This window comes from Carassius carassius, chromosome 45 (assembly GCF_963082965.1).
Source record: "Carassius carassius chromosome 45, fCarCar2.1, whole genome shotgun sequence".
In the NCBI taxonomy this organism is placed as follows: Eukaryota; Metazoa; Chordata; class Actinopteri; order Cypriniformes; family Cyprinidae; genus Carassius; species Carassius carassius.
The window spans coordinates 5,923,522-5,936,880 of record NC_081799.1 but is presented as its reverse complement, the minus strand read 5'-3'; the positions used below and the strand labels follow the sequence as shown (position 1 = coordinate 5,936,880).

General features: G+C 39.3%; 1 protein-coding gene across 1 annotated transcript; it reads right to left on the bottom strand.

Annotated features, from left to right (window-relative positions):
* Positions 1 to 10,870: 10,870 nt before the first annotated feature.
* On the bottom strand, positions 10,871 to 13,150 carry LOC132127653 (potassium voltage-gated channel subfamily V member 2-like). Its single transcript, XM_059539639.1, has 2 exons — positions 11,744 to 13,150; positions 10,871 to 11,217 (listed from the first exon to the last, which is right to left on the bottom strand). The coding sequence occupies exons 1-2, from the start codon at positions 13,055 to 13,057 to the stop codon at positions 10,975 to 10,977; spliced, it is 1,557 nt and encodes a 518-aa protein (XP_059395622.1). The 5' UTR covers positions 13,058 to 13,150; the 3' UTR covers positions 10,871 to 10,974.
* Positions 13,151 to 13,359: the final 209 nt, after the last annotated feature.

Below are 13,359 nucleotides of genomic sequence, written 5' to 3'. Positions count from 1 at the left end.
CAGCTTTCTCAAAGTGATAGTATACCCAAAAATGAACTATATGAACAGAAAAATATCTGCTTACCCCCAGAGGTGTAAAAAGTACTCAACAAGTACTCAGTAAAGATTTTACTCAATTAAAAGTACATGTATCTGGTCAAAAACATACTTGAGTAAGAGTAAAAAAGTACAACTTTAAATTGTACTCAAGTATTAAAAAAGCAGAAGTACTTTTTTTCTGACAGACAATACAGAAGAATGGTTAAAGGGACAGAAAAGAAAAATGCAATGGCACAGGTCAAACATGTATATTTAGTTCAACAACAACAATTAAAATGAAACACAGCGGAACACACACACACACACACACACACACACACTTTTGTATTTATATCCACGTCTCTTGTATTCAGTGGTAACGAACCTGTGTGCTATATCTTGGGTATAAATTTCCCCGTTCACAGAAACAGGGTGGCGTAGTCTGTGCTAATTATTGTATTCTAGTGGCAATTCTTGCCCTTTACCGCCCCGCCACACTTACTTTTCTCTATGCAGTCTGTGAGATGTTCCTTCATGCATGTATAATATTTCCCAAGTAAAATGACCAACTCTAAAAAGCTCCCATGATCAGTGCTGCTGCAGGGTGTAAGCAGCTTCAGACGGTGTCCCTCTGTAGCTAAGTCAATCAGCTTCACTGTATCATCACGTTCCAACACCAGCCATCTCTTCCGTACTTGATCTCTGCGGGACGCTATCTGGGGACCATGTAGCAAACTGGCTATATCAGCTTTTGATGCTCCTAAAAAATAGGCTTCTGTACAAACTGTGAATGTTGCTCCTTTCATGCTCCTCTTTGGCCGACATGCTTCCAGTCCTGCATCCCAGTTATGAAGGGACTACTTTCATCTGGCCTGGCAAATGCTTAACACTCTGAACAATACAATGTATGATTCTCCTCACAATATGTGAGCCATTTGCAATTGGTGCCATCTTTATAATTGAACACTCTTGGCAGAGACAAATTTTTAGTTTTTTGTTGGGGGTGGTAAGAGAATTTCTCCAGGCTGTGACAATCTGACTTTGGACACTGGAAATGTTGAGAGATGGAGCAATCATCCCGACTCTCACTGACACTATGCTTTTCGCTGCTGCAACTACCTTCATCCTGAATAAGCAAATGAATACAGATAAGTTGATTTCAGATAAGTCTCAGTATAACATCTGTCACTTACTATTAAACCAATCCTAAATTACGTTTAGATTACTTATATTCTTATATAGCATTTTCTAATAACACTTTCAGTGTAATGGAAAGCAAACCCATTGTTTTAGGTTTATTTTCAAACAAAATGGTTGTATGCGTGATGTCATTAGACAGCAAGGTAACTACTATGGTCAAGGCACACAAAAGTACCAAGATGATCGACAAAGTATGTGGCATCAGTGGTTTAACTCTGTAATCGTATGAAGCTACGAGAATACTTTGTTTTGAAATTAAAAATAACGACTTTATTCCACATTTTCAACTCTGCTGCATCACTTGTGGTGGCCCTGACCCAGGTCCCACATGATGAGGTTGGGCACTAGGCTCAAGGCACAACACACGTGTGTTCAACTTCATCACGTCGGATCTGTGTCAGCGCACTAGAGATGAAAATGTGGAATAAAGTTGTTATTTTTGATTTCTTTGCTCAAAAAAGAAGAACATTACAGTTAAACCACTGATGTCACATGGACTACTTTTTGTCAATCATCTTGGTACTTTTGTGTCTCTTGACCATAGTAGTTACCTTGCTGTCTTTGGAGGGTCAGAGAGCTCTCAGATTTCATCAAAAATATCTTCATTTGTGTTCTGAAGATGAACGAAGGCCTTACAGGTTTGGAACAACACAAGGATGAGTAATTAATGACAGAATTTTCATTTTTGGGGTAACTATTCCTTTAAAGTATTTACAGTAACATTAAAAGATACGTTATTCGCATACGTTGTCATTGTTGTCCGCTTGCTTAGACCTTTGATGTGATAAACAGTAAAGTGTGTTCAAGCGCCAGCCAAGAGAGTGTAAAGAAATACCCTTTGTGAGAAGCAGTTAAATCAGCGGGAGTTAAAAGCAGATCTATATCACGGCAGCGGTCACGGCAGCCCTCCAGTTAAGCCCTCCTCGTGTGAAGACTGAAGAGTGTAAAGACCATTGACTCTATCGTGCAACTCCACCGGGCAGGGACATCGGCAGGGAATATAAGTATTGTTTTGATTAATCTTTTTCCTTCTTGTTTCATTTCTGTTTCAGTTGTTTTTTTGTTTATAACCAAATCTTACTATGTGTTTCCAGATCCCTACAATCACTACCACTCGCAAACCACACATCACACAATGTAGGAAGCGCAATCTTAACAACCTGTGCACTTTGCCTATATCTGCTAATACACTACTTTATTTTTCTATTGGTCTCTGGAATTGCCAGTCTGCTGTAAACAAATTAAAACAAACAATTACATTACTTCTATTATTAGTCATTCAAAGCTTAATATCATGGCCCTAACAGAGACCTGGATCAAACCAGAGGACACTGCTACACCTGCAGCACTCACCAATAATTTCTCATTTTCTCACTCCCCCTATTTGACTGGAAGAGGTGGAGGTACTGGTCTGCTCATCTCTAATGATTGGAAATGTAATCCTTTACCATCTTTGGGTATCAACAGCTCCTTTAAATCTCATTCAGTTACTGTTACCTACCCTCTTAAAATACATTTTGTAGTTGTCTATCGACCCCCAGGACCACTGGGTAACTTTTTGGATGAATTAGATGTGTTGCTCTCAACCTTTCCCGAGGAAGTTACTCCCCTAGTTATGCTTGGAGATTTCAACATCCACCTGGATAAACCTCTGTATGCTGATTTCCACACTCTGCTTGCCTCTTTTTGATCTCTACCGAGTGTCAACTACTGCTACTCACAAATCAGGCAGCCAACTTGACCTTATTTATACGCAACACTGGTCTACTGATCATGTTCTGGTTACTCCACTGCACACGTCGGATCACTTCCTCCTCACTCTTAACCTCAACATGGTCCCTGACACTTTACTTACCTCTCCACATGTCATCTTTCGACGTAACCTACGCACACTTTCACCCTCCCGGCTATCTGCAATGGTTTCATATTCACTTCCTTCCCCTAAACTTTTAGCAAATTTGGATGCTAACAGTGCTACTGATACTTTCTGCTCCACTCTTACATCTTGTTTAGACACTGTTTGTCCCTTATCTTCCAGACCAGCCCGTAACACCCCTTCTTCCCCTTGGTTAATTGATGTTCTACGCGAACACCGTTCTAAGCTTAGAGCTGCTGAAAGGGTGTGGCGCAAATCCAGAAATACTACTGACCTTAATATGTATCAGTCACTCCTATCTTCTTTCTCTGCTAATGTCTCCACTGCTAAAATGACATACTACCATAACAAAATTAACAGTTCATCTAACTCTCGCATGCTTTTTAAAACATTTTCCTCACTTCTTTGTCCTCCTCCTCCCCCTCCTGCTTCATTTATGATAGCTGATGACTTTGCAACATTTTTCATTAATAAGATTAAACACATTAGTGCACAATTTTCCACACCACAATCAGTCAAGCTCATATCACCAGCAAACTTACACTCATTTACATCCTTCTCTTCACTCTCTGAGGCAGAAGTCTCAAAACTCATCCTTTCTAATCACCCTACTACTTGCCTGCTTGATCCTATTCCATATCATCTCCTTCAAGCCATTTCTCCTGCAGTTGTACCTGCACTCACTCACATCATCAACACATCCTTCCACACTGGTGTTTTTCCCTCATCATTTAGACAGGCACGTATAACTCCACTACTTAAGAAACCCAACCTCAACCCATCTCTTTTAGAGAACTACAGACCAGTTTCCCTTCTTCCTTTCATTGCAAAAACACTTGAACGAGCTGTGTTCAAACAAGTCTCTACATTTCTCACACACAACAACCTCCTTGACAGCAACCAATCTGGCTTCAGAAGTGGACATTCAATTGAGACGGCCTTGCTCTCAGTTGTTGAAGCTCTAAAACTGGCAAGAGCAGAATCCAAATCTTCAGTACTTATTCTGCTTGATCTGTCCGCTGCTTTTGACACGGTTAACCACCAGATCCTCCTATCAACCCTACTGGCAAAAGGCATCTCAGGAACCACACTTCAATGGTTTGAGTCTTACCTATCAGATAGGTCCTTCAAAGTATCTTGGAGAGGTGAGGTGTCCAAGTCACAACATCTAACTACTGGGGTGCCTCAGGGCTCAGTTCTTGGACCACTTCTCTTCTCTGTCTACATGGCATCATTAGGTTCTGTCATTCAGAAACATGGCTTTTCATACCACTTGCTATGCTGATGACACTCAACTCTACCTCTCATTCCATCCTGATGATCCGACGGTAGCTATTCGCATCTCAGCTTCTCTAACAGACATTTCTTCCTGGATGATGGACCATCACCTTCAACTCAACCTTGCCAAGACAGAACTTCTTGTGAATCCAGCAAACCCATCGTTTCATCACAATTTCACCATCAAGTTAGGCACATCAACCATAACTCCTTCAAAAACAGATAGAAGCCTTGGAGTTATGATTGATGATCAGATGACTTTCTCAGACCACATTGCTAAAACTGTCCGATCCTGCAGATTTGCTTTATTCAACATCAAGAAGATCAAGCGCTTTCTTTCTGAACATGCTGCACAACTCCTTGTTCAAGCTCTTGTTCTGTCCAGGCTGGACTATTGCAATGCCCTCTTGACAGGTCTTCAGGCCAATTCTATCAAACCTTTACAATTAATTCAGAACGCGGCAGCAAGATTAATTTTTAATGAGCCAAAAAGAATACATGTCACACCTCTGTTTAACAATTTGCACTGGCTTCCAGTAGCTGCTCGTATAAAATTCAAGGCATTGATGTTTGCCTACAAAACTACCACTGGCACCCTGCACCCATTTACCTAAATTTGTTACTTCAGACTTATGTGCCCTCTAGAAGCTTGCGTTCTGCAAGTGAACGTCGCTTGATTGTGCCATCCCAAAGAAGCACAAACTCACTTTTACAGACTTTTAAATTAAATGTTCCCTTTTGGTGGAATGAACTCCCAACTCAATCCGGACAGCTGAGTCCTTAGCCATCTTCAAGAATCGGCTTAAAACACATCTCTTCCAATTTTATTTGACCCTCTAACTTTAACACTCACTATTAGACCACTATTAGACCTGAGCAGGTGGTCTTCACCAGGAGGTGGCGCTCTTGCTCCAGACAGAGTACTTTTTGTGAAGCTGATGTTTATTTTGAAATATTTAAAGGCTACACATTACCATTTTTAGCTCATATCCTAAAAATAAGTAAATAAAGCTATACACACACACACACACACACACACACACATATATATATATATATATATGTATATGTGTATATATGTGTATATATGTATATATATATATGTGTGTATATATATATATATATGTATATGTGTATATATGTGTATATATATATATATATAATGCATATAATGCAGTGAGATCTCTAACCTGACTTAGTTTTCAAGTTTGCAGTGTGATTGTAAACAATCCAGCAGAGATATATTGACAAAATCTCTACTTACTGACATATGCTTACAAAGCATTAATATCTGTTTACCTTTATTAAGGAAACCAGGAGGAACACCACTAGGCAAACGACCATTTAGACCTCACAACACAGACAAATGAAAGAGTTTTTAAAAATCAGGTTGAGGTTAGGGACTGTGGGAATTCAACAGAAAACCATCAGATGGAAAATACACAAAGAAGAGAAAACATCCAGGAAGGAAAAAAGATGAAGGTATAAATATCACAATTATCTCCTTATTATGGAGTAGTTTTGTGTGGAGTTTTGTGTTTTTTTAGGGGTTTATTAATCAGTAACTGGACCGGCTCTGGATTGAGGAAACCTAAATGGGATGAATTCAACCAGAAAAGGAAAGAGTTGAAGCAGAATCGCCGGCAGAATGAGAAAAAAAAAAGTTACCAGACTGTAAGCAGAGCAAAGCAAGCATGGGAGATTGTTGTCTATGGGTGTTTCTTTTGTTCTGGGTCTTGTAAGCCCTTTTGATGCTGTCATATAATAATAATCACTCATAAAACATCTCAGGCTCAGCAGTCGTTTTGCAAACTATCATCAACAAATGTCATTTCCTTCACGTTTCAAATTACAGTCGTGGCCAAAAGTTTTGAGAATTACATAAATATTAGTTTTCAAAAAGTTTGCTGCTAAACTGCTTTTAGATCTTTGTTTCAGTTGTTTCTGTGATGTAATGAAATATAATTACAAGCACTTCATACGTTTCAAAGGCTTTTATCGACAATTACATGACATTTATGCAAAGAGTCAGTATTTGCAGTGTTCTTCTTTTTCAGGACCTCTGCAATTCGACTGGGCATGCTCTCAATCAACTTCTGGGCCAAATCCTGACTGATAGCAACCCATTCATTCATAATCACTTCTCGGAGTTTGTCAGAATTAGTGGGTTTTTGTTTGTCCACCCGCCTCTTGAGGATTGACCACAAGTTCTCAATGGGATTAAGATCTGGGGAGTTTCCAGGCCATGGACCCAAAATTTCAACATTCTGGTCCCCGAGCCACTTAGTTATCACTTTTGCCTTATGGCACGGTGCTCCATCGTGCTGGAAAATGCATTGTTCTTCACCAAACTGTTGTTGTATTGTTGGAAGAAGTTGCTGTTGGAGGGTGTTTTGGTACCATTCTTTATTCATGGCTGTGTTTTTGGGCAGAATTGTGAGTGAGCCCACTCCCTTGGATGAGAAGCAACCCCACACATGAATGGAGTCAGGATGCTTGACTGTTGGCATGACACAGGACTGATGGTAGCGCTCACCTTTTCTTCTCCGGACAAGCCTTTTTCCAGATGCCCCAAACAATCGGAAAGGGGCTTCATCAGAGAATATGACTTTGCCCCAGTCCTCATCAGTCCATTCACTATACTTTCTGCAGAAGATCAATCTGTCCCTGATGTTTTTTTGGAGAGAAGTGGCTTCTTTGCTGCCCTTCTTGACACCAGGCCATCTTCCAAAAGTCTTCGCCTCACTGTGCGTGCAGATGCGCTCACACCTGCCTGCTGTTAATTTTAACAATTTTAAAGTTAATTTTCATGGCAAAGAAGGACTATGCAATTCATCTGATCACTCTTCATAACATTCTGGAGTATATGCAAATTGCTATTATAAATTTAAGAAGCAACTTTTCCAATTTCCAATATTTATGTAATTCTCAAAACTTTTGGTACAGTCCACGATTGTACATATTCTTTCTGTGGTGGGAAGTAAGGATTTTATGCATCCTTAATGCACAAAATTAATATTATTTTCACACATCTTGCATAATTTGATAAAAAAAAATTACAGCTTGATTAGAAAGAATGCAGAATAAAAATATGGCTCGCAAATATTATTTATATTTTCCGTTTTCTTAACTAAATATTTCTTCACTGACTCTGTTTCTTGTTATGGGTCAGATTGTTATGTAAAATGTTGTTATTTGATATAACTTTTTTTTTTAGACAAATTGTATTGTAAATAATTTTGACAGTTAATTCTTCAGTGATTTATGTGTATGACAAGTTGTATAATGTGATTTTCTGTTTTAGTTGAAAACATTTAGTTTTAATATCAATAAGTATCAAACAACTAACAAATGAACAAAGTCATGTTAAAATAAACATCATCAAAAACCTGGGACATGAAAGTGCCAAGGTTGAAGAAACACTCACACCTGTGTGTTTTGTGGAAATACAGGAAGGATTGTGATAAGTGAACAAGGACCGATGAAAGAACTACAGAGACTTGTGAAGGGAAAAATCAAAAAAGTAAGTAAAACCTCTTAATTAAGCAGAGTATTCACTGTTTGAAATTATATTACAATATTTTATTGTAAAAGGCTTGTCTTTTCTTTGCTAGATTGCCTTTGCTCATGATTCCACGCGAGTGCTTCAGTGTTTTATTCAGTTTGCCCTGAATAGTGAAGACAGAAGGTCTTCGAGGAACTCAAAGGTTGGTCTTCTCATCAGTGCAATGAAACTGAATGTATGTGAAGTGATTGTCTCTCCTCCAATGTGTTTTCCTTTCTAGAGCACCTTGTGGAGTTAATCGAAAAATATAGGAGTAAACAGTAAACAGTGATGTCAGATTTTAAGGGGAAGGTCGGACAGATGCTCAGGCCCTCCGAGGCGTCTTCAGTAGTTGAGTACACTTATAACGTCAAGGCTGTCCTGTCCCAGAGACTCATGTTCACCAAGGTGCTCTACTGAAACACCTTCCAAGTCTGCAAGGTACTCGAGCTCTGAGCTGCTGCTGGCTTCTTGGAAGCTTTGTTTCTGAAGTGCATAGAAAGACTAGTGTGTTAGTTGTCCACAATGATGGGGATGACAGGCTCTTTTATGCAGTCCTCTGTTTGTCCTACGTTAAACAAGGCTCTGAAAGCAAATCCAGAGAAATTGGAGAGCATCATGAAATTAAGCAGATCCTCACACCAGTGGCACAGAAGTGAGTTTTTAGGGATATCTGCAGAAATCAGTTCTGCATTTTCTTTTTTTTAATTGTCAGCGGTAAATTTTTGGAACATTACAGGGTTACAGGTTTGATAATTGTTTCCTGTAGCTTCATATGGCAGAACACCCCGCTGGTCATCTGGTTGATCGAGCAGGATGCTAAGATGAAGGAGACCGAGAGAGTCAAACCCTGACACACTCTCGTCTCGACTTCTGCAGAAGGTGCGGTCGGAGAACCTCAAGACGTGGGCTTCAGTCAACCATGGTGCCATTGTTCTTTGTTGGTAAGTTTATGACCTCCACAAATGAACGGATCTAAAAATAACAAAATACACTCCCTTTTATGCACTCTATTAAGATAGAAAACGTGCATTTGAATTGGTGGGCGTAAACATAGCACAGCAGTCATTGTTCTATGAGCGCTGGTTAAATACACTGAACACACACTGCAATATTCATGTTTAAAGCCCCTGCTTTTTACAGAGCCTCCAAAAGTGCTTATACTATGACATCCCAAGCTCTCTATCGCAGCAAATTTGCTGCTTTTCCATCAGGCTGTCTTTTAAACCTTAATTATTAGCTGGAGGTATTCCCTACAGTGAGCTTTAGGTTAAGCATATCTTCCACAGTCCTGCTTCATTATTCTATACTGTTGTCTTTATGCTAATAAAGGACTAAACTTTGGCTCCCAGCTGCCACTGAAGCAGGCAAACCCTTGTGTTACATGCCACAAAGGATTATGGGTTCGTTCCACTCCTCATCTCAGCCTCAGTCTTTGTGCATGACCTCTTATAATCTCCCTAAGACTTTAAGCAGTGAGAGTTGTTTCTTTATATTTTTGGCCTGGACTGTTTGTTTATTCTGATGTCATTTTCCCACCAATCAAACAGAAAATAAACGAACCCCCTGCTTTATGCAGAGACACGTTAAACGTATTAGTGGATCTGTGAATTGGTTAATTGGTTTTGATTGAAGTTTCAGCTGCTTCTTTCTTTTGGATTTTTAATTGTGAATTTTTAAATGCTTCAGTATGTAAATACAAAACACACAAAAATACCTGAATCTGAGTTTTTGTTTCTTTTTTTAATTATTTTTCTTTTTCTTCTCGTCAAACCAATCAAGAACATGTCATCATTTTCATGAAAATGATGCTATAATGTGGACAGAAATGCTATTTAAAACCCTGATACTATTTCTTGCACAACATTTAATATATAACAATAATAAAAAGAAATTTTTTTTCACCTAGTCAAAGACTAGGTGATTTTTACTTCTATTACGATTTTAATGCATACTTTTAATGTATATATTATATTAGCCTCTATTTAAATAATAATAGAGTTGTAGTAATAGTAGAAACAATACAATCTTTATTTTCAAAAATAAGTAAACACGTTAAAAGGGTAATTTCACACAAAATAAAAGTAAAGAGAGAAAAAAAAAAAAAAAATGGTAGGTTTAATTATGGAGGCATGTATGAGTGCTTGAAAATGAATTTTGTTGGCCTGATCTACTTCCATCTGTCATTGGGACTTCAATGATCCCCAAGGATTAATCTTTCAAGGATTATCAATGCCTGGATGAGCATGCTTTCCAGATTTAATTACATTCTAGTTGTCGACATTCTTATGGACGTCACAATGGCCACCCTTTATTAAGTCAACAAGTTTTCGTAATTGTCACATAGCACACCAAGCCATTGAAGTGAGGATGTCAATTCTGATTTTTTTTTTTTAAAGCACAGTTAGTTGTTGCCAGTACAGAAGTTAACCTGATAGGAAATCTCTTTGCAATCTGTCCTTCTCAGAGTGCTTCCAGAGGAAACCAGTTGATGTAAATCATTAATCGGCTTTTCTTGATTTAAACTTACACAAATGCCTTTACAAAATTATACATAGATATCTAAAAAAAGCATTGAAGCTAAGCTTGTGTTCAGCCAGATGTTAAAACCTTCAAGTGATTATTTGAAGCAGCGTTTGTCTACCCTGGACTACTTCCTTTTGTTTTAAGATTGCCCATAGTGGTCGCAATGGTCCATTTTAATTCCACTGTTTAAAAAAAAAACTTGATTTCTACAGTGCCATAAAATAATAATAAGAAACAATTGATCTTAGACAATTACATTTTTGTGCCAAGGCAAGTATTTATTAACAGCATCCTTGTAAGAGCAGCCTAAAAGGGAACGTTGGTTCGTTTTAAAAGAAATTAATTTTGTTTATAGTACAAAAGTCCCCCAATATGCATGTGTCCAGCAGCACAAAAGCAAGCAATGGCTAATTTGTTTAAAGACAGTTACTTAATTGGTCTGGATGGTTTGCATATTTTGAAGAGAAGACCATCAAGTCCATGAATTAAAGATCAGTCCGTGGATGGAAAGTGTTGGTCAGCACATGGCAACCTAAAAACATTCTGCAACCTTCTTTGCAGCCCTTTTCACAAACCTCACTTTCCCGCGATTCTGTAGAGAGGAGGTGTATTCATAGGCTTTCAGCTTTGAATAGTAGTCTGAGAATTTATTGAACAGGATGGAGATTGGCATGCCATTGAGAATAATTCCAAACGAGATGCATGCAAATGCAAAAATCCTGCCCAGAGCAGTCTCTGGAAACATGTCGCCATAGCCCACAGTGGAGATGCTCACCTGTGGAAGAAATGTATGAGGAATACTTGAGTGTGCCAGTAAAATGGACCAATGATGCACAATCTTTTAAGATTTAATAAAATATCAGTCACAAATTCTCATATGCCAAAAATAAACAACATTCTAAAGATAAATAAAAGGGTTAAGAAGAGCATTATGGGATTACATCTAGTGGGCAAGCGATACATTGACGACAGATGCAGTACTCCACATGGACATATCACAGTTGTAAGCATTTAATATCATTTGAACAGACAGACACCAGGTACTCTGGTTCTGTCAGTACTTTACAGAAAGAAAAAAACTATCATGATGTTATGATTTTTGGACATGTACCTTAGATATACCATCATAATCTTCTAAGTATTTTGGAGTACCATGTATATCCCATAGTATATGGATAATCATTCAGTACCATGGTGTATCCTAAAGTATTATTGCATTATCTCCTGATACCATCATGATACTGAAGTACCACCAAAGTACCACTTATGCCAGAAATAAACTTGAAAAAACATGTACTTACAGCTGCCCACCACCATGCATGTGGAATACTGGTGAAGTTTGTTTGAGGCATATCATGCTCTACGGTATAGACCATGGCAGAGAACGTGAAAATTCCCATTGCAATGAAGAGGAAAAGACAGCCCACTTGTTGGTAGCATTGCCGGAGTGTGAAGCCAAAGGCTCGAAGTCCAGTTGAGTGACGTGCTAGTTTTAGGATACGAAATATCCTCATGAGACGCATGATGCGGAGGACTTGCCCCACTTTACCAACCCGTCCTACGGTCTCAATATCACTACCATGCTTCCCATAGTCTTCATTCTCAAAACACTCTAAGATCATTTGAAGATATAATGGAAGGATTGCAATCAGGTCCACAGCATTCAGCACGCTCCTTCCAAAGCGTTTGAGATCAGGTGTGGACACAAGCCGGAGCAAATATTCCATGGTAAAAAACGCAATGCACAAAGTCTCAACATACTCACAGTAGGTCTTCCCGCTCAGCTGGCCGGTGGTCGTCTTATATTGCATTCCCTCTACCGTATTGAGAGTCATAGCCACGAGTGATACCAGCACGAAGAAACTGGATGCCACTGCCATGAGCTTGGCTATGACTGAAGAGAAGGGCTTCTCCATCATGTTCCAGATGAGGAAACGTGTATGACCGAAAGCCATATCCTGAAACAAGTCCTCATGCTCCTCAGTTTCCACCTCTGCCTCGAGTTCCCGTTGTATCTTCAGCTGTTCATTGAGTTCATCTTGCCGTTCCTCGAACGAAATGCGGCAGCAGCGATGGGTGTTCTTGATACGAACACCCCAGTAGTTGATCTCCTCCAAAAAATTGCGTGGGCACAATTCATCTTTGATCCAGAGAACTCCAGTCCTATAGAAGTTGAAGATGTTGTGGAAGATGTCTGGATCCCTGTCAAAGAAAAACTCATTGTTCTGAACCATGTAATCATCACAGAGATCGAGTTTCCTGTTGTGGTCCGTATACATTGCAAGTCGGCCAATTCTTGTCTTGGGATATTTTGCTGCTACCCTGTAAGAGATCTGGTAGACCTTGCCTCCTACATTGATGTTCAGCATGCAGTTCTTAGTCTGAGACGACAGTTTACTGGGGGTTGACATCAACCTCTCTTCTTCATCATCTTCATACTCTGCATAGATGTCATATATATCCTTACTTAATTCTTGCATCGAATTCCATGGTTTTACCCAGTTTGGTTGACCAAAAGGTAGCTCAGAATCCACTGGATCCTTGGGAGCAGGGACTGAGACCCCAAGTTTGTAATTGGGGAAAAGGCTTTGTCTCCTGCGTTTAAGCTTGATCATGGTGCCAGTGTCCTCTCAGCCTGGCAGATGCACAGGTTACTAGGGGTGTAGAGGCATTAGATGCCTTTAATACCTCTGAGTCAGGACCCTGAGCAACTGCAGGAAGCAGCACCGACTAATGTTGCTGACAGAGAGGATCTGAGTGCTTATAGGTTTAAATGCTATGATCCTCTTCCATACACTCTCTCCACCAACCCTGATGTCTTTCTTTGCCTTACATTCACCAATCTCCAATAGAATATGAGAATATTGCATACACTTTCCAACAAAGATTGTTGCATTGGAGTTATATGATGATGAGT

Bases quoted from the DNA above. Each gene is read 5' to 3' on its own strand.
- LOC132127653 (XM_059539639.1), bottom strand. From the start codon at position 13,057: ATGATCAAGCTTAAACGCAGGAGACAAAGCCTTTTCCCCAATTACAAA. The intron at 11,218-11,743 runs GTAAGTACATGT...TTTCTTCCACAG, and splicing joins ATGCATGGTGGTGGGCAGCT to GTGAGCATCTCCACTGTGGG.